At 41.0% G+C, this 22,218-nt stretch overlaps 1 protein-coding gene and 1 non-coding gene across 2 annotated transcripts; both read left to right on the top strand.

Annotated features, from left to right (window-relative positions):
- The first annotated feature begins 5,190 nt into the window (after window positions 1–5,190).
- Window positions 5,191–21,487, top strand: TOMM20 (translocase of outer mitochondrial membrane 20). Its single transcript, XM_032311890.1, has 5 exons — window positions 5,191–5,528; window positions 10,620–10,666; window positions 12,707–12,788; window positions 16,776–16,918; window positions 20,993–21,487. Exons 1-5 carry the CDS (start codon window positions 5,408–5,410, stop codon window positions 21,035–21,037), a joined length of 438 nt encoding a protein of 145 aa, XP_032167781.1. The 5' UTR covers window positions 5,191–5,407; the 3' UTR covers window positions 21,038–21,487.
- On the top strand, window positions 5,919–6,052 carry LOC116573810. Its single transcript, XR_004279016.1, has one exon. It is a non-coding gene; the product is annotated as a small nucleolar RNA SNORA14 (small nucleolar RNA).
- Window positions 21,488–22,218: the final 731 nt, after the last annotated feature.

The raw sequence follows: 22,218 nt of genomic DNA, 5'->3' as shown, positions 1-22,218 counted from the left end.
GTTGCTTTCTGATATATGTATAGTTTTAAAGATTTTAGACTTAGGGTAAACACTTAGAATTTTAGTGGTTATGTATTAGTGTAAGTTAGTGGTTATATATTAGTTTAAGTTAGAAATATGTAATTAACATTTCAGATGGTTATTTCGAGAATTATTTGGGATGAGACTAAAGTGAGCAAATATACACACACACACACACACACACACACACACACAGCATACACACATACCTTAATACTGACTGGACCTAGACAGAGTTGAAATACTGATCAAATACAAATCCCAGTCCCTAAGAAGAAAGGGTTTTAAGGGCTGTTACATAATAGCTACTAATTTTTTCCCCCTTTCTCTTGAACCTGTGAAAAGTGGACTTGTGGGTTTTTATTTTCTTTCAGCAACCTCGTAATAAACCAACCCAAGAATATTATATGAAATGTTGCTTTTTTTTTTTTTTTTTAAGATTTTATTTGGCAGAGATCACAAGTAGGCAGAGAGGCAGGCAGAGAGAGAAAGGGAAGCAGGCTCCCTGCTGAGCAGAGAGCCCGATGCAGGACTTGATCCCAGGACTCTGGGATCATGACCTGAGCTGAAGACAGACTTTAACCCACTGAACCACCCAAGCACCCCAGTTGCTTTGACTTTTTAACCAGTAATTAAAGTTGTTACTGAAGTCCTTTGCAAACTATCAAGCAGATTTCTACTTTTATTTGTTTTTTAATTTGAAAAAATGTTTTCCCAGGAAAACTTGTGATTCTTTTTTTTTTTTTTAATTTTTTTTTTAAGATTGTATTTATTTATTTGACAGAGATCACAAGTAGGCAGAGAGGCAGGCAGAGAGAGAGAGGAGGAAGCAGGCTCCCTGCTGAGCAAAGAGCCCGATGAGGGGCTCGATCCCAGGAGCCTGAGATCATGGCCTGAGCTGAAGGCAGAGGCTCAACCCACTGAGCCACCCAGGTGCCCCAAAACTTGTGATTCTTAAATTAGTATGACACAGTAGAATGAAACAGTCCTTCAAAAAAAATCCATTTAAGGGGCATTTTCTGATAAAATATGGTAATTAAGTCACAAAGTATAAAATTCAACAAGGGAGAGAGTATCAGTGCATTCCCCTGGGGCTCAAGTTCGTGCTATGGCTGCTGCCCATCTCACAAAGCTGCATCTGTGCCCAGGTGGGAGGAGTGGGAGAAATCCAGGGGTGCTGCTCTGAGGCAGGCAGAATCTATGATGTCATGTCTATAAGGTGAATAAGGGGATTGAGGGACAGTGAGTTATTACTGATTACTAAAAAAAATACTTCTTTTGGCCACAGCACCAGGAAAACCTAATGGGTCTTGAAAACAAATTGTAGGGGCACCAGGGTGGTTCAGTGGGTTAAAGCCTCTGCCTTTGGCTCAAGTCATGATCCCAGAGTCCTGGGATCAAGCCCCGGAATCAAGAGAAATCGGAATCGGGCTCTCTGCTTAGCAGGGAGCCTGCTTCCCCTCCATCTCTCTGCCTGCCTCTTAGCCTGCCTCTCTGTGATCTCTGTCTGTCAAGTAAATAAATAAAATATTTAAAAAAAAACAAAAAACCCGGTAAATTGTAAAAATCAAGCTCTATTTTCCTATATCCAGAGACTGGATATTTCCTGTTTGGCATCCCCTACGATGCTTAGAATCTAGTTTTTCATAAATATGGTTCAATAAATACTAATTGGTCATCTTGAGCATTTTTGCATGTATTTCCAGTTAAACTTACATAAAGATCCATTGCCTATATAGACTATCACTGTAGATGGAGACCATATATGGTATATAATTTTCTTGTGTGTATCTTAGTGTTTATTAGTGTCCATTATGTTGTGTATGATTTATGTGTACATATAAATTTGTATTATTTCAGTCTTTAACATAGAGTGCTCCTTTAGTCTCTAGGTTTTTGTGTAAAGAGCCCTGGACTGGAGTGTAGGGGCATTTTGTTCTTGACCCAGCTCTGTGGCTGTGTGTACAAGACCTTGGACAAGCCTCTCAGCCTCTTTAGCTAAATATCTTGATTGGTGAAGTAAATATCAAGATATCTAAATATCTTGATTGGTGAAGTAAGGGGCATGGACTAGAGCAGTGTTCTCATACTTTTTGATTATGATCTGTAGTAGCTTTAACTTTACTTTGCAACCAGTACAAACATGGATATATTTAACTGACATAAGTTGCATGTGGCAGTATGGGTCCTTACTATACAGGTTGCTTTCATGTTTTTATATATATAAATATGTAATTTTTTCAAGATGGATTTATTTGAGACTGCGTGTGAGTGCATGAGCAGGGAGAGGGGCAGAGGAAGAGAGAGAATCTCAAGCAGACTCCCTCCTGAGTGGGGAGCCTGATGCCGGGCTTGATCCCAGGACCCTGAGACTGTGACCCGAGCTGAAACCAAGAGCCAGATGCTCTGCTTTTGGATACTTTAAATTCTGTTTTATTAAAAAGACTGGTTATGATCCACTAAGGGTATTACAACTCACTAATGATTTGACTCACGAACAAGTGTGGAAATTCCATACTGTTTCTGTTTGAGGATTCTGTGCTTGTGTTGTACAACAGGGGTTTTAAAATGTAGAGCCATTAAGGGCTAACAAGGCACAAATCTTCCTCCAACTGTGCTTTCTATAAGCGTGGTTCCTGGTATATTTTACCTCATAGGAGTGACCTGAATATTTACCTCATGTTTACCGTGCACAACACAGGGATAGTTGTTTGTTCATTCAGGAGTCAAAATCTATCTATATATTTTTAAGATTTTATTTATTTATTTGGAAGGGAGAGAGGGGGGGAGAGAGAGAGAGAGAGCATGAGCAGGGAGAAGCACAGAGGGAGAAGCAGGCTCCTCACTGAATGGGAAGCCTGATGCGGGGCTCCTTTCCTGGATCCCGAGATCATGACCCAAGCCAAAGGCAGACACTTAATCAACTGAGCCACCTAGGAGTCTTAATCTAATGGCAATGTAGTCTGTTCAAGTTTTCAAGAGTGGAATGCTAGGCCTCATGTCCTCTGTGTTGCCTTGGACAAGGCTCTTTTGTTCCAACACACCTGAGGCTCAGGGTATACTAACAGCTGAGGTTCACTGGCAATGTTTTGGAACAAGAATAATGAGAATGTACATTTGCATTGAATAAGGAGAAGCTTTCTGTGTTATTCTGTTCTGTGTACATCTTAGTTATTTTCTTTGCATTGGAACATAATGCATCTCCGCACACTTCTCCCTCCTCCACCCCAGTCTAGGCAAAGCATACATACCTTCGATCCAATTTCCAGTTTTCCATTGGGTCTCAAGTTCATCATCACTGAAGCAGGTCTTCCCGGACTCCTGGACTAGGTTAGGGCTTCTGAATGTTTCTGTAAGTACACTTGCAATAACTTCTGACACCAGCTACCCAGAGTTAGGCTAGACTTCATAGGTTAAGAGCACAGAGAGCACAGCTTCCTACAAGACTTCCTTCAGATGCCAGATAAAAATTTGGGTGGGGGTGGTGGGGGTGTTTCCAGGTCAGAAAGCTGGTTTTTCTAACCAGCTGGCTACTAATTAGGGGGTTCCCACTACTCCTTCAGGGTTAACAATTTATAAAGACAATTCTGGAGCATGTTACACTTTTTTTTTTTTTTTTAAAGATTTTATTTATTTGAGAGAGCACAAGCAGTGGTGTGTCTGGTAGGGGGTTGGGGGAGGAAGGGCAGAGGGAGAGGGAGAGGGAGAAGCAGACTCCCTTGCTGAGCAGGGAGCCTGACACTGTGCTTGATCCCAGGACCCTGAGATCATGACCTGAGCTGAAGGCAGACTGAACCACACAGGTGCCCCTACACTTATTTTAAGTTTTAAGTAATCTCTACATCCAGTGTGGGGCTGGAGCTCACAACTGGGAGATCCAGTTGCACATTCCTCTGACTGAGTCGGTCAGGTACCCCAGGAACAGGTTACACTTAGGATTACAATTTTACTATGGCAAAATAAAATAAAATAAAATACAAACCAAACCAGCCATAGGGAAAGACGCATAGGGAGAGGTCTGGGAGTGTCCCACACTTGAAGCTTCTGTTCTCCCCTCCCAGTGGTCATAACACCTCACCCTCCTTGCACATGGCACACTACACAGAGTATTGCCAACCTGGAAGACGCACCCGCTTCTGGGTCTTGAGTTTTTATTTGGGTTTCATTATGCAGACCATGAAATTCAATTCCATCTCCCTCTCTCCTTCCCTCCAATCCTCTTCCTCTCCAGGGATATCACACGGATCAAAAGCCCCAACCCTCTAACCACACTGTTGGTCTTTCTGGCCCGGCCAGCCCCCATGAGGCGACTCAGCACAAAGCGGGATTCACCATGAGTAAGAGCCATTGCTGTCGCTCCAAGGGTTAGAGAGGATCCCTCCCTAAGACTGGTGACAGAGGCGGCCACTTTTATTACACAGCCTTGTATGTGCCTTCTCTTACCCCTCTCAATTTGTAGTCTGACCAAGGTTTTGTCTTTTTAATTTACTTACTTTTTATAAAAGATTTTATTTATTTCACCGAGAGCGAGCGCAAGCATGAGCAGGGGGGGGAGAAGCAGCTGAGGAAGCAGCAGACTTCTCCCAGGGCAGGAAGCCCCGTGCTGGTCTCCCTCCCAGGACCCCGGGATCATGACCTTAGCGGAAGGCGGACGCCCTTAGCCGACTGAGCCACCCATGCGCCGCTGTCCTTTACATTCAAACCACCCCGCACGTTTCCAGCGACTGTAAGACAACTCATGTTTTCACTTTCTCTTATCCGTTATTTCTCCAGAAATCGCGCAGTTCAGTTTCCTCCCGCCCCTCAGGAAACTATATTGTAAGCCTCTCTGGCAGCGAGTCGCTGGCTTACGTTGCCGCCGCACAGCTGTGAATGAACCTGAAAAGCAGATTCCGTTCAGTTCGTGGAGCCACGGGCTGCCTCCATTACACAAGAGGAGGAGGACGCACGTGTCGTCGGCCCCTGCCATCTTTGTGCGACAGAAGCAAGGACGTCCAGGAGCAAGTCTTCCGAGCCTGTGCACGACGGCCACGCGACACCTTCGCTACGTCACGCTCAGCGGCTTCTGAGGAAGTGCGAGACAACCCTCACAGCCCGACGCCAACGCACTACCCACCCGAGGCGCCTGGGCGGCCGCGCCTACACCCCCTGCGCAGGCGCAGAAACGGCGCAGGCGCAAAAGCGGCGCGGACCCCGCCGCTCAGGCACAGCCGCGGACGTGCCGGAGGACCTTGCGGCTGGGGCCGGAAGTGCGTGCGCTCGGCCTTTCCGTGTCTCTCGGGGCGAGCGTCCGGTCGCAGCGGCGTGGTCCGCGGCTTCCCGGCCAACAGCTTCTTCGCCGGCCCCGCCGCCGCCGCGCTCGCTCCTGCCTCTGGGCCGTGGGAAGATGGTGGGCCGGAACAGCGCCATCGCCGCCGGCGTCTGCGGGGCTCTCTTCATCGGGTACTGCATCTACTTCGACCGCAAGAGGCGGAGTGACCCCAACTTCAAGAACAGGCTTCGAGAACGTGAGTGCGTCCCCTCGGCCCCGGGCGCCAGCGGCCGCCGCCCCTCCGCGCGCCTGCCCCCGGCTGCCACTCGTGGGGCCGTGGGGGTGTGGGGGGCCCCGGCGGCCGCGGCCCACCCGGCCGTAAGACGGCGGAACTCCCGGTGCAGCTCCCGCCGCTGGTGCCCTGCAGGGTTCCCTCCATTTTGGAGGACAGTTCTTCCCGTCGTGTCTTTACCCCGCCGCGCCCCGTCGTGAACGCGCTCTGGTTGGTGCGGGATTTAGTTGTGCGTTTGTTGGTGGGGGGGGCTCTTTTAGCCGTTCACCTGTTTAAACCCGTGTTCCTCACTCGAAAGTCGCGTGTTTACGGATTTGTGCTCGAAACCAGGCCCGCCAGTGCGCGGTGTCGCTGCTGCATTCCTAAACCCTCTTGGTGGCCTCCCTGCGCACGCTTCCAGGATATGAGCGAATGCTACAGAGACTGCAGGGAGTCCAAAGGGCTGCGCTCCTGCGGTGGCTCAGTCTTATTTCATACCTGCGACATCTTTCTAAGAGCTGTTCCCGCGAGCGAGATCGTGCCCCCCAGACCGTCGTGATTTTTGAGTTTCGGAGGCCGCCTTACTCGCAGCAGCGGAAGAGCAAACAACCTGCTGCGATAAGTGTGTTTGTACCCATCTAGGTTGCTCAGTCAAAATGATTCCTAAAATTAAAATGCAGGGGCATCCGGTGCCTCATTTGGTTGAGCGTCCGACTCTTGGTTTCAGCTCAGGTCACGAGATCAGGGTCGTGAGTTCGAGGCCGCCGGGACTCCCTGCCCGGCGGGGAGTCTGCTTCCCTCCCCCTTTCCCCCCATCCCCCACTTGTGCACGTTCTTTAAAATAAATCTTTAAGGGCGCCTGGGTGGCTGAGTGGGTTAAGCCGCTGCCTTTGGCTCAGGTCATGATCTCAGGGTGCTGGGATCGAGTCCCGCATGGGGCTCTCTGCTCAGCAGGGAGCCTGCTTCCTCCTTTCTCTCTGTCAAATAAATAAATAAAATCTTTAAATAAATAAATAAATAAATAAAGTAAAATTGATACATAAGTTATTAAAGCCCAGAACGTATGAAGGTGTGATTATCCTAATGAATACTGACCATTTAATGAAGTAGTAGATCATTCCAAGTGTTGAGCCCCACGTGGCTAGTGACCTACCCGTTTGGGGGTATAGGTACCTTACACCATCTGGAATATGACATCTACTTCTAGTTATAGGAAGGAAGGGATACGGGGAATTTATTTTATAGACTAATGGAAAGAAAGCTATTTTGGATTCAAACACTGAGTTTTCTAGGCCCAGGTTAGTTACAGATCAGCTGCACAATATTAGACTTTCTGAATCTAATTTTTCTTAGCTTGTAAAATCAGGTAATGTCACCTGCCTCTGGTTGTTTTTGTGAAGATTGAGCTGTTTGAAGTGCCCTCCACCATTTCTGACGGAGAGCTAGCCCCTCCCTAAATGCCAGCTGTAAAGCATAGCTGGAAGTTCAGATCGTTTTCTGGTAGTTTCAAAATAGTCGGAGGACTGGTGGTGTGGTATGGCTAGAGAGCTCAGGAAAGAATTGGATTAATCCTTTTTTCCTTTGGAAATCGTGTTAGAAATCTTGAGAGAGCTAATTTTTCGGTTGAAGAAATCATAAAAGCTGTCATTTTAGACACTTTGAGAGAGTATTTTAAAAATCCCTTTCCGTTCTCTTTAATCCATGGATTTTTTTTCTAGCTTTATCGGTGGCCTTAAGATCTCAGTGGTCTGGCTTGAATGATTAGCTGAGTAACCTGGGTGAGCGACTTAAAGCTTTCGTTTCCCTTTTTTGTAAAATGTTATACTTATACATAGGGAGTTTTAGTACAGTCCCTGGCAGATGGTAATTGATGGATGCTAAAGATTGTCTATGAATATAATTATTTGATGTTTTCTTTAGGAAGTAAAACTTACGTTCAGGGTAATTCTGTCAGTTCATCAAAGTTGACAAAGTCTTTTTCCACTTGTTAGGTTTACACAGTAGCACTTGGTACTGATTTCTAGTAAATACTGAGTCAAGTCTTCATTTTACTCATTGAATGCGTAACTCAGATGTTTCAGTCTGTTAACCATCTTTCCCTTTATCACAGAGATAGTATAATACACTGATAAGGTAACAAGTAAATTGTCTTGTGAAACTAAAGCTAGAATACCAAACTTAAATTTACAAATTTAGAAATCTGAAGCACCCAGTCAGTCTTAAAATCTGGTAATTTTATCAAACAATCAAAAACAATTGCTCTCCACCATATTAAAAACTAAGTTTCTGTCTGTTGGGTTTCATTATTTTTTTGTCATTTTCCGTAAATCTGGCTTAGCAAACTGTATTTCTCTGTTTATTCCACAAACTTCCCATGTTCACTTCTGAGGTGCCTTTTGGTTTTATGGGAATGCCTTCGCTTCTGTTAGAAGATAGCAGAGGGATAGTGAAGTATTTCCCAAACTGAGAAGGCACTTTGAGACCGGGAGCAGGTGACTCTATGCAGTTGACAGGTTCATGCAGTGTAACTTACTCACGGAGGAGTGGGCAGATGATGATCCAGCTGCACAGGTACACAGGTACAGAGTCCAGACCTTAGCCCACAGATTTTTCTAGTCTGAGGGCACTAGCGGAAGAGCACTGTTGCAGGATCAAAGGATTTCTGTGCACCTAAATGACAGCTAATCTTTTATTAGAAACTGTGGTACTATCTGTGCCTCAGGACGGAGAGACTTCCCTCTCACAGATTCATGGGAGACGAAAGAAAGCCTCCCCCAGTTGTGGTCTTGGGCCTCTCTAAGGTATGTGTAGGAATCTCCAAGGGACCTGGCACATAGAGCCCCAAGAGAGGTCATCTGCCGCACGTGGGCAAGAAGCTGGAAGGCCAAAGACAGGGTGGGTATTGTCTGCCCCCTCAGCCTCTCTACAGCGTGCAGCGGCAGTAGAGAGTCTGTCTGAGCGCGGGTCATGGTAAATGGAGCTGCTTGGCTTTGAACTGCCTCTCTACCACTTACAAGTTGTGACCTTAGTGTTGTCGTCTGTAAAATGGAGGTCATGATAGTACTTGTTTTAGTGCTACTGTGAGGATCGAGTAAGCAAATTAACCTTTAGAATAGTGTCTGGCATCCAAGACTTTCTGGGTGACCTAACATCTCAGTGTTCTTCTTCATGTCCGCTGCTTCTGTGAAGTCTTCCGTGCCTCTTCTTGTCTTAGTAGTCTCTTTCTAGTGATACTCAGTATTAGTTAATGTGGTAGGGTAGCATTCAGTATTTTCTGCTTATGGACAGCAAGAGGAAGCCCTTGAAGAAATAGAGGGTAGAATGTTATGGTTCAGTTTTCCTACAGGTAGTTGCCCGAAGATGAACACCTAGGAAAGATAGTTTGTTAGAAAAATAGGTGCCTAAAAATTTATATGTAAGATCAGCTTATTTAACGTATTTTTTGTTGCTGAAACTGCTAAAATTGTATTTAAGCCTTAAAGTTGTAGCACTTGAGGTGTTTTGGCGGCTAGAGTTGGCAAGAGGTGTGGGTGTGGTTAAACCCAGTTTGTTAGTTGCATAAGAGAAGAAAACTTGTTATCTATTGTGTTTAACCACAATAAATTAACCCACCTCACTGTGGTAGGCAAACAGGTCACTGTCTCTTTAGTCATGCATTGATTGAGACTTGGACCTGTTAGAACACTTAAAGGTTTTCAAAGGACATTTTTTGAAGCCTTTGTGTCTCACAGTGGTAAAGTTAAACGTGCCCTAAGGGAGTTTTAAGAGATTTATTTGCCAGAGTTCACCAAGATAATAAGTGTTAGAGCCTTAACCTTTCACAGCTATGCCACAGTCTCCATGTCACTGATACTTTTTAGTGACTAGGGAATAAACTTATTTTAGGTATTTAGCATATAGCACAAGCGAAGTTGTTGGTAGTGCACTGTCTCAGTACCAGATGCTTACTGAGGAGGTGGTTCTTTACCAACTCAGATGGCACATGATAAGCCTGACACGGTTAAAAAATACTTTACATGCACAACAACTCTGTGAAGCATGTACCTGTTTTTAGGTCAATTTTACATATGAGGAAAGCGAGGTACAGGTTACTGTAACTTGCCCACAGTCACTCTGACACTTAAGAAGAGCTGACACTAACCAAGCTTATACAACCGTTGTGCTATTACCCTTTCATATAGAGTATATCATTAAGTAGCTATTTATTTTTTATTTTTTGAAAAAATTTTTAAAGATTTTATTTATTTGAGCGATAAACCCTCAGCCTGTGGGTGGGGGGGAGTAGAGGTGGAGGGAAAGGGGAAAGCAGACTGCACTGAGTGTAGAGCTGGGCACAGGCCATCCCGTGACCCTGAGATTGTGACCTGAGCCAAAACCCTAGAGTCAGAAGCTTAAACTGACAGAGCCACGCAGGTGCTCATATAGCAATTTAAAACATTGTTGGTGCCCTTTATTTTGGCTTAAAGGGTTTTAAGATTTTAAACATCTCCTACTTCTGAGATACGTAGTGTTGCTTTTTCGAATAAAAAACAAGACCAAAAATTTAAACAGTTTAGAGAGTGTAGGCAGAGGGTTTTTTCTTAACCAGCCAGCAGTAGTTAAGAATTATGCAGTGTGTTTCTGAATACTGTCCTCCTACCCACTTTTTTTTTTCCCCCCTCATCTAGGAATGTCTGATAGCTTTCAACATTCAGTAAAGGTTGAATCTCTTATATTTCAATAATAAAGCTTTCTAACAGCAGTGGTTTAATCTTGGTTGTGTTTCAGGTCTTGTGTAGCTTTTGGGTGGGCGGGGCTTGCTCTGCTTGGGGCAGTTAATCAGCTGTTAGAACTGTCTCCATCTTCAAAATTGCTGATCTTGGTGCACCAGAAGGAAGGAAAAAGCTCTTGGCCAGAAATATTATATTGTATGTAGCTCATTGACCAGAATGCTGACCCTGATAAATCACAAGGAGACAAGACAACATCCCTTCTTTTGGGATGTTTTATAAATAGAATGAATGACTGCTACAGCAGTTTGACTTCTTTGATACCCATTTTAATAGTGGTAAAATGACAATACTCCATTTCTTGCAGGAAGAAAGAAACAAAAGCTTGCCAAGGAGAGAGCCGGACTTTGCAAGGTAATCTTTTTTTTTTTTTTTTTTTTTTAAATACTGTATTTATAAATGTTATAGAAATAATGATTTTAAAATCCACTTCAAATGTCTTTTGAGAAAGCTAGTTGATACCAGACATTTTCTGTTTTAAAAAATAACTTGAGCTTTTTTTTTTTTTTTGGTTGGTTAGTTTAGCTGTAGATTGGTCCATCATTATTTTCCCCTTATTGGCCCAAATAGAAGACAACTTACTACATGAGCAATATTTAAGGGGAAATAAGCTGCTAGTCTCCAGAAGACAATTCTACCAAACGGTTCAAGCTTTCTCAGCTGCTTCAAAACAATACAATAAAAAATTAATTTTCCTTCCTTCGGCTTCTTTTAAAAGAACCACCTGCTATTTATTTCAAAGGTTACATAGGATTGTTCATACCCACTGATCCAGCAGAATCCTACCATATGGCAGATTTTTTACCTTGATGTTACATGTACACATAGATAAAAATATTTTTTTTTCTTTTTATAGATCCTGTGTTCATGATTGTTTTTAATGACTACATAGGTTTCTCTACTTGATAAAAAAAAATGTTCTGTGACATGTGTAAGTAAATGTTAATCATTACACATACAGCTTTTCTTTTTTTACTAAAATTAGTTCCATTGTCTGGATTCTTAGGACTTACAGGATCAGTAGTGGTTCTTTTTAAAGTAAGTTGAGGCAAAGAAAAATTAAATCAGAAAATGATAGATGTTGTTATTTTGAAACAGTCATGTAATTAATAAACTGCCTTTCCGAAGTATATGTTCTTAGTGTTTCAGTAGCCTTTTCTTTCTAAGGACATGGGAAGGTAAATACAGACATGCATCAGTTTGTATTTTTAGATCAGGAATAATAAAGTTCTTGCCTGTGCTCTGGTAGTTGATGAAAGATGCCTTTACTTTCATAAGTTTAAATTTTTCATCTGTGTTGGTAATAAGAGTGTCTATAATACTAATCAGGAACCAAAAACTTCCATTAACGGAAGTCTAGGTTTTTAAATAGAATAGGATTTCTATCTATCTACAAGATTTTGTTTATTTATTCGTCAGAGAGAGAGAGAGTGCAGGCAGGCAGAGAGAAGCAGGCTCCCTGCCAAGCAAGGACCTTGCCCGATGCGGGACTCGATCCCAGGACCCCGGGATCATGACCTGAGCCAAAGGCAGCAGCTTAGCCCACTGAGCCACCTAGGTGTCCCTGTAGTAGGTTTATATTTTTTAATAAGTCATATAGCTGATGGCATTATGTATTACCATAGTCTGGTAATATGTAACAAACTACAAAACAAAAACAAGAAATGCCAACTATTTAAGTAAAGCTGCTTTGTAATAGCAAAAACATTAGAAGTAGCTCATGTGCAACAAATAGATCACGATTAAGCAGTCATATATTTCTCAGTGGAATATTCTGTTACCATTTAAAAATAGTCTTTTAGATGAATGTAAAATCTATACAAAATAATGTGGATCAGAAGAAAGTTGAAGAGCGCCTGGGTGGCTCAGTAGGTTAAGCCTCTACCTTCAGTTCAGGTCATGATCTCAGGGTCCTGGGATTGAGCCCCACATGGGGCTTTCTGCGCAGCAGGGAGCCTGCTTCTCCCTCTCCCTCTGCTGGCCTCTCTGACTACTTGTAATCTCTCTGTCAAATAAATAAACTCTTTAAAAAAAAAAGGATTATAGTTACATAAAAAGCTATAGAAATAGCAGTCAAAATAGTATAAATAGTAAAGTGCATATTTTATGATAGAGATAATTCTTCATTTTTTATATTAGGTTTGATGTACAGCTTTTGAGAACTGTTCTATCAGTTTGATCAATATGTATTTTTTTCTTATATTCATTTAAATGTAGATAAATGTAGATTAAACTAATGCTTGTAAGTATTGAAGAGTAAATTTCTTTTTATCATTTTTTATTACGAGTTATTCAGTTTTTGTTATCTTTTTTAGTGGCATGATTTTCTATGTATTTTTTATGTGGCCCAGCATAATTTTGGTATCAGTTATTAAATATTTTATTTCCAAACAGTTACCTGACCTTAAAGATGCCGAAGCTGTTCAGAAATTCTTCCTTGAAGAAATACAACTTGGGGAAGAGTTGCTAGCCCAAGGTAAGTCATTAATTTAGACTAGGAAATTGGAATTCTTTACAGTAAATATAAATTTATGGTGATAAGGGGCTTTTTTGGGCTTTTATGGTGTAGCAGCTTTTAAGAAAGTTATTAAATATTTCAAGATAAGTCATTTAGTAATGGGAAAATGATTTTATTTAAGACTGGCTCTAGAAAAATATTTCTTGGGGGTTGTATATGTTTTGAGTTTTAGGTTTGTTTGATACATGATACAAAGAATATAAGTAATCTTTACGAATGAGGTTATTTTTTAGCAGTTTAGAGAATATAGTCATAACGTAATATGTAAATAGTAATTGAAGGAATGTGATATAGGCATATACTTTCTCAACTTCTTCATCTAACCTTCAAGTCTTTTCCAGTATTTATAAGAAGCCTCTGGCTAGTCCCAGAGAATGTTAATTTACCTGTCAAGGTCACACAGTGAGTTCATGGCCAACCAGTGATCTGAATCTGATCTAGAGTTCAGGCTATGTGCTTTACATATTTAATGAAGGGTTAAGAGTTCTTTTCTATTTATTTATTTATTTATTTTAAAAAGATATGTATTTTTTAAATATTTAATTTATTTATTTGACAGAGAGAGAGATCACAAGTAGGCAGAGAGGCAGGCAGAGAGGGAGGAAAGCAGGCTCCCTGCTGAGCAGAGAGCCCCATGTGGGGCTCGATCCCAGGACCCTGAGATCATGACCTGAGCTGAAGGCAGAGGCTTAACCCACTGAGCCACCCAGGCACCCCTATTTATTTTTTCTTAATTTTTATTTTTTATTATTATTTTTTTTAAGAGTTCCTTTTTTTTTTTTTAGAAACATGACTATTATGAAGTTAAAATGATGAAATTGACAAATTTGAGAACTATAATTCAGTAGAATCTTAAATGTATTTGAAAATTTTTTAGTGACAAATAAGTTTTTTTTTTTTTTTTCTTTTTAAGATTTCTATTTATTTATTGAGACAGAATGTTACATGCAGGGAACTGGGGTTAGGGGAAGGGGCAGAGGGAGAGATAAAATCTTAAAGCAGGCTCCACACCCCAGTTCAGAGACATCAGGCTCCATCACAGGACCCTGAGACCACGACCTGAGCTGAAATCTAGAGTCTCGTGTTTAACCAACTGTGCCACCCAGGTGCCCCCAAATTAGCTTTTATTTCAAAAGTAGCTTTGAAGTATTTGCTAGCATTAGTAAAAATGGTATGAGGCATCAAGTTTTTCTTAATGCTCATTGTTGTATCATAGATTTAGATAGTATGGAACTACATGGTGGAGGTTATTTGTGATTTTTTTAAATTTGTTTTTATGGAAAAGATTAAAGGTTTGAGGTGGTAATGACACGTTAAACTTTTTGTCGTGTCTCCCCCTTCCCAGTAATTGCTTTGCTTTGCTTTTTTCTGTAGGAAATAATTATCTTATTTAGATGGCATATTAGGCTGATAATATATATAAATAAAAATGCAGGTGTGTTACTGGGAAATAATTTTGGCTTGTTTAACCTATTACAATAACAAACCCATGAAATTTAATCAGGGGGTAATAGTAAAGCACTTATATCTTCATAGAGCTCTTTTGAGAGACTCTGTTACTGTAGTATTTGAAAAGAAAAATCTGCATGTATAGGGATATCTGAGGTATAGGTTGTATTTCATTTCATGCAAACAGTCTCAAAATACTTTGTTCATGCTCCTAAATAAAGAGGTCTATTTGATACTGTCACAATTTTCTATCTTCCAAAATAGAAACACTATTTTATATAATTAATTTATTTTTTTTTATTTGACAGAGAGAGAGCAGACAGGGCAGTGGGAGAGGGAGAAGCAGACTCCATGCTGAGCAGGGAGCCCAGTGTGGAACTTGATCCCAGAACCCCGGGCAGATGCTTCTGCTGAGCCACCTAGCTGCCCCTAGAATTGCTATATTAAATTATTTTACTCACAGTCAAACATATTAGAACAAAGTACATTCGGGGCACTCGGGTGGCTCAGTGGGTTAAAGCCTCTGCCTTCAGCTCAGGTCATGATCTCAGGGTCCTGGGATCGAGGCCCATATTGGGCTCTCTGCTTGGCGGGGAGCCTGCTTCCTCCTCTCTCTCTGCCTGCCTCTCTATTTGTTATCTCTGTCTGTCAAATAAATAAAATCTTTTAAAAAAAAAGTAAAAAGAAAGAAAAAAGTACACTCATAATAACTTCTGTTTGGATTGTCTTGGAGATCTATGCATTGTGGCCATCTGTTGACTTGAGCTGTCAGTTCCAGATTGAGGACAGTAACTCATGGTGGCTGGGAAGAAGGCCAGGGAAGGACAGGCAGCAGTTACTCTTTTTCCCAAGCTCATGTTTCACACTGTAGCTTAGCACTGTCCGGAGGGTTACTTAACTCTGCCAAGTTGCCTTTCTTCTGGTGGAAACTACCAACTGAACCTGATGTTAAAGACTCAGGTGGTTAAAATTAGGGAAAAGGTCAACATAAAAGTAAGTCTTGTGAAGGCATAGTGATTTAGGCAGTGAACCTCATTGCTTGGTGGTCTCCTCCATCTAAGGGTCTTCCATAAGCATAATTCTTCCATAAGCATAACCATAAGCATAATTAACTGAGGCAGATCTCATCTCAGGATGATGGTAACAGGCTCAAGTCTGCATGTACAGAGAGGAAACTGAATTGAGTTGCTGTGGTGGTACATTAACTTCTTCCAGTGTATTTAGAAATATTAAGAGGTGTCTCAGGATCCTGTGTTCTACACACAACAGTCCAGTAGCAGCTCTGTTTCCATTTAATAATTGGAATTAATATCCCCAGGCAACAGAGTTGTAATCCCCTGTATTGCCTGTAAATTCAGTGATATGAGGATTCAGTGGCCAAGTGGCATCTTAATTTCCAAGTCCGTGGAGCCATTGTATCCCCCAGTGCAAGTCCAAGCCCATGCAGAAGATCTAAGTCTTTTGTATTTTCCATTTTTAACGCTCTGTAGAGTTCTGCTTTTTTCAGTTTGAATACCTCAGTCCTTAACTTTTCTCAAGGGAAATGTTGCAGCCGGCTGTTCCTCTGCTTCATGTGCCGTTCTGCAGTCCCTTACTTATTCACGTTCTTAGGGTCAGAAAACTGTTGACTGGTTTATCGTATAGGGCAAGGTGTTGGGGTGAGGATCTTCCACTGTGTCTGGATGCACCACCCTCTTAGTACCTCGATATGTTCACCAACCCAGAAAGATAAAGAAATTATTTTTTGACATAATTAAAATTTGCTCAGGTTGTGTTTTATGTAATCATTTTTCTTTCAAAAGTAGTATGTCCACTGTAGGATAAATTTACTTTTTTGAAATTCCATCTGATAACATTCAAAATAGTAAAAAGGATTAATCTAAAGTGAATTTGGGCCTCCTTTCCACCTCAGTCCCCAGTCTTCCAGTTCTTCTCAGAAGGGTAGTATTCCACAGTTAGCAAGTTATTTATTTATTTATTTATTTTAAAAAAGATATTATTTATTTGAGGGAGAGAGAGCACTTGCCATGAGCAGAAGCAGGGGGAGCGGCAGGCAGAGGGAGAAGCAGCCTCCCCAGTGAGCACAGACCTTAGGTGGGACTTGATCCCGGGACCGAGATTGTGATCTGGGCTGAAGGCAGACGCTTAATTGACTGAGCCACCCAAGTGCCTAAGTTAGCAATTTCTTATATAATTTTTCAGAAATACTCTTAAGTCTGTAAATGGTAATATATACCTGGACACTTCTGCACTTTAATTTCTCCCTTTTTGTATGTGTTTTGAAGACACTTTTATATCAGTACCTGTGATCAGATTCATTTTTGTTAATGCTTTCATAACACTCAGTTACATGAACTGTACATTATTTCCAAGTTTTTACTTGTGGGATGTTTTTGGTCAGTATCACTTGGAGATACAGTGGAGGATCTAGAGCTGAATTTTTGACAAAGGCAAAGGCTTTTCAGGTCACATGTTATTTTTATGTAACCCTTTCAGGGGAATATGAGAAAGGTGTAGACCATCTGACAAATGCAATTGCTGTGTGTGGACAGCCACAGCAGTTGCTGCAAGTGTTACAGCAGACTCTCCCACCACCAGTGTTCCAGATGCTTCTGACCAAGCTTCCAACAATTAGTCAGGTAAGGATTTGAAATGTTAGTAAAAGTGAGTAGAATCTGAGAAGTAAATGTTTTTTTTTTTTTTTAATTTTTTATTTTTTATAAACATATATTTTTATCCCCAGGGGTACAGGTCTATGAATCACCAGGTTTAGACACTTCACAGCACTCACCAAAGAACACACCCTCCCCAATGTCCATAATCCCACCCCCTTCTCCCAGGCTTCCCCCCCCCCCCCCAACCTTCAGTTTGTTTTGTGAGATTAAGAGTCACTTATGGTTTGTCTCCCTCCCAATTCCATCTTGTTTCATTGATTCTTCTTCTACCCATTTAAGGCCCCATGTTGCATCACCACTTCCTCATATCAGGGAGATCATATGATAGTTGTTGAGAAGTAAATGTTTTAACGACATTGTCATTTAAAAATTAGTGAACATGATAAAAAATTTTTTTAAGATTTTTATTTATTTATTTGTCAGAGAGAGAGAGAGCGCCCACAGGCAGAGTGGCAGGCAGAGACAGAGAGAGGAGCAGGCTCTCCGCTGAGAAAGGAGCCCGATGCGGGACTCGATCCCAGGACCCTGGCATCATGACCTGAGCCTAAGGCAGCTGCTTAACCCACAGAGCCACCCAGCCATCCCGAACATGATGAAATTTGAAACCCGTTCTTGGAATCAAAGTAGAATTGGAGATAGCATTGCTTGAAATTTTTCTTCCCTAACAATATTGGAGTGAGCGATACTAAGATCTGGTCATTGTGTCCTATGTGTGCATTAGGAAGTACGTCTCATATTCTGAAATCTTAGGCCTTGGTATTCACCAGAATTCGGGCCACTCTCAGCTACTTTCTGAAACTAGCTTTCTGTCGACTTTTGTGAGCCCATGAATTCAGTTATGTTGCCTGGCAGAGGGCATAGGGGCTGAGATGACATAGCCTATAATTAGATCTTAAAGGATTGTTGGATATCCTCTGACTTCACTTGTCTGAAAAGCCCCAGTGCCTCTGTTTTTGCCAAGATGGGCTTTGGGCTTGGAGTTATTTGACTCACTCTTATATATAAAAGATTATATATAATTAAGAATTGATTAAGATGCGTTGTGTTCATTTTTAGTTTTTTTTCAAAAAATCGAAATGAATTTATTTTTTGGAATAGTTTGTTTACTCGTGTGTGAATTTCCACAGTTGGTGTGATTTAAGATTGGTTAATTCCTCAAACTGATCTTTACTCAGTTTGAAAAGGGACTGGAAAGAAAACAAAGGCCCCAGAGATTTAAGGGAAAGGGTTGAAAAAAACCAAAGATTTGGTCTTAACCCTTTTTATTTAGACTAATGTGGTTCCTAGTCTATCTAAATCAGAATCCTCTGTTTAATGTTACCTGCTCTTGGAAAGGCAACATAGCATAGTGCTTTTGGAAGATGGACCTGAGGGTGTGAGGTCTTTTGAAATGTGGATGAGTTCAGGATGAAACCTGAACTCCTCTCTATAAAAATGACCTCCTTTACCCAGTTAACTCATGTTATTTGGAAATATTTTCAAATGCTAATTTTGGAATTACTGTCCTATGATGACTGAGCATTTTCAGGCCAAAAGGGGAAATGTTTGGAGAATAGAATGACCAGTACTCTTAATTTATATGAAAGTGAAAAGATACCTTGAATTCTTTTTGGTTTTAGTTATATAATTGAGTAACATGTAAAACATATTATTCCTTCTTAGATTTTGAGATGGGACTGACAGTAGTGTGATCATTATTTTCTTTGATAACAGTGTTTAGAAATGTTAAATATTGAAATCTCAGAATGGGTAAACCTTAGCAAGTTTTGTATTCTTTGAATACAAAGAACATACTATTTTTTTCCCTCTTAAAATTTTTTTTTAATTGAAGTATTGACGACACACAATGTTACATTAGTTTCAGGCGTACAACTTACTGATTTGACAGGTCTGTACGTTATGGTCTGCTTGCCATAAATGTGACTGCTGTCTGTCTCACTATATAGCAGTAATATGTGATCTCTGATTGTATTTCCTGTGCTGTACTTTTAATCCTTATGTAACAGGAAGCCAGGACCTGTCACTCCCCTTCACTTAATTTTACTCCCACCCACTTCATTCCAGCAACCACCAGTTCATATTTAGAGATCTTTTTCTCCTTTGTTTGTTCATTTGTTGGTATTTTATTTATTTATTTGTTTAAAATATTTTATTTATTTGACAGATCACAAGTAGACAGAGAGGTGGGCGGAGAGAGAGAGAGAGAGAGAGAGAGAGGAGGGGGAAGCAGGCTCCCCGCTGAGCAGAGGGCCCAATTTGGGCCTCGATCCCAGGACCCTGAGATCATGACCTGAGCTGAAGGCAGAGACTTAACCCACTGAGCCACCTAGGCGCCCCATTTGTTGGTTTTTAGATTCCACATATAAGTGAAATCAGCTGGTATTTATCTTAGTGAAATAACACTTAGCATAATATCCTCTAGGTCCATCCGTGTTGCAGATAGCAAGATCTCATTTTTTTATGGCTGAATAATAGTCCACTGTATATGGTTATCACTTCTTTGTCCATTCATCCATTGATAGACACTAATGTTGCTTCCATATCTTGGCTCTTACAGATAATGCTGCAGTAAATCTAGAGGTGCATACATCATTCTGAATTAGTATTTTCATTTTCTTTTCTTTTCTTTTTTTAAAAGATTTCATTCATTTATCAGAGAGAGAGAGAGAGAGAAAACGCGCCGCGCGCGCATGAGCTAGGAGGGAGGGGCAGAAGGAGTGGGGGAAGCAGACTTCATGTGAGAAGAGCGCCTGATGTTGGACTCTGATCCCAGGATCCTGAGATCAAGACCTGAGTGGAAGGCAGTGGCTTAATAAGATGAGCCACCCCAGGCATCTCTCTTTTCTTTTCTTTTCTTTTCTTTTTTTTTTTAATTTTACTTGAGAGAGACCAAGTATGACTGGGTGGCAAAGGGAGAGGGAGAAGCAGGTTTCCTTCTGAGCAGGGAGCCCCAGGGAATCATGACCTCAGCCGAAGGCCGATGATTTAACTGAATGAGCCACCCATGCACCCTCTGTTTTCATTTTCCTTGGGTAAATAACCAGCAGTGGAATTACTGGGTCATACAGTATTCCCATTTTTTAATGTTTTGAGGAACCTTCCAGCTGATTTCCACAGTGGCTGTACCAGTTTACAGTCCCACCAGCAGTGCATGAAAGTTCCTTTTTCTCCACATCCTTGCCAACACCTGTTACTACTTGTCTTCCTGATTTGGGGCATTCTGACACTGTGTGAGGCGATATCTCATTGAGGTTTTGTATTTGCATTTCCTTGATGATTAATGGTGTTGAGCATCCTTGCATCTGTCTGTTGGGAAAATGTATGTTTAGGTCCTCTGCCCATTTTTAATTGGATTATTAGGGTTTTTTTCCCCCTCCTGTTGAGTTGTATGAGTTCTTCCTATATTTTGGATTTTTTTTTTTAAAGAGTTTATTTATTTATTTGACAGACAGAGATTATAAATAGGCAGAGAGGCAGAGAGAGAGAGGGGGAGGCAGGCGCCCTGCTGAGCAGAGAGCCCGATGCGGGGCTCTATCCCCGGACCCTGAGATCATGACCTGAGCTGAAGACAGAGGCCTTAACCCACTGAGCCACCCAGGCGTCCCTATATTTTGGATATTAACCCCTCTTTAGATTTATCATGTACAGATGTCTTCTAGCTCAGGAGGTTGCCTTATCATCTTTTTGGTTTACTTTGCCACATAAAAGCTTATTACTTTGGTGTAGTTCCAGTAGTTTATTTTTGCTTTTGTTTCCCTTGCCTGAGGAGACACACCTAGAAAATGTTGTTAAGGCCATTGTCCAAGAAGATTACTGCTTAGGAGTTTATGGTATCAGGTCTCACATTTAGATCTTAAATCCAGTTTGAGTTTATTTTCGTGCATGATGTAAGGAAGTGGTCCCGTTTCATTCTTTTCCATGTGGCTGTACTGTTTCCCCAACACCATTTATTGAAGAGACTGTCTTTTTCCATTGGATATTCTTGCTTCCTACAAAGGACTTCTAAAAATTAAAAAAATTTTTTTTTTTCTCTTTCAGAGAATTGTAAGTGCTCAGAGCTTGGCTGAAGATGATGTGGAATGAGAACATGTCAACATAATCTCAATTAAAAATATTTTTAAAATCTTAAGTTGGAAGATGAGCAGCTCTGGGGGAAAAAGGGCAAATAGGCTTGTTACGGACTGTCCTACACTGAAATCTACCAAAGTTAATTTTTACTTTGTGTAGATCCATTCGTCTGTTTTATTTATTTTTCCCAGTGAAAAGTGTATTTTGATAGAAAGCTTTTCATTTTATAAATACACTGAGTTACCAAAATATCATGGATTTTATTCCTAAAACGTGCAATTAAAGTGTACATATAACATCACATTACTTAGGTTAAAAATACCCAGTGCTTAGTTTTGAAAGATAGGCCGAAAAAGTATAGGAGAAAGCTGAAGAATGCACGTTTTTTTTAAGCTCGTACATTTGCTCTACATTAAAGAATTGGATGGAGTCTGTCAAAACTGAGCATTAAAATCTTTGAGAGATTATTTTTTTCCTTTTAATCTCTAAATATGATGTGAGAAGTGCTGCTGTGCTGTATTAATTTACCTCCTCCCCGTGTATTTGTCATTTTAATCGGTGGGCTTAATGTGTTCTGGATATTTATCGTATTTTAGATGTATGTAGTAAATAGCACCGGGAATTAAATCTATGTACATCCTTTATCTAGCCATGTGAGCCTCACTAATTACTGTCTACCCTCTTTCCTCACTTAAAAAATGAGGGAATTGGTCTGCTAATTCAGAGAAGTGTCCCTTTCAGCTTTTGATTCATTTGTTTCTGTTAAGCATCTTTAAAACCACCTTCTCCTGAGGGATATATTTGTTTGGACAACCAGGCCTTGCATTTTTTATACTCTGAAGTTTGCATGCTTGCCTGACTTAGTATTTCTGAACTGATTCTCCCACCCCCACCCCGTTTTTTAAAGATCTAACTTGTGTTGGTTTCCACTGAAATCATGCGGTTCTGTCATTACTCTTGTAAATCTGAAACTTAATCTTAATCTTTAGGGTAACTGGGATGATAAACTTGTAAAATGTTTGTTCCCCTTTGCTTTTATCTTCAGTGTATCTCCTTAATCCTCTTTCAATCTCATTCATTTATCTTGTTATGATGAGAATAAGGTATAACCTTATGGCTGAAGACTTGGAAAGAATGAAGGTGTTCTTGAAATAGTGACATGTTATCTGCAGTCACAGGTTGAACATTAGGTCTGA

Source organism: Mustela erminea, chromosome 14, assembly GCF_009829155.1.
Source record: "Mustela erminea isolate mMusErm1 chromosome 14, mMusErm1.Pri, whole genome shotgun sequence".
Lineage (NCBI taxonomy): Eukaryota > Metazoa > Chordata > Mammalia > Carnivora > Mustelidae > Mustela > Mustela erminea.
The sequence above is the reverse complement of the archived record's forward strand: the minus strand, read 5'-3'. Positions and strand labels throughout refer to the sequence as shown.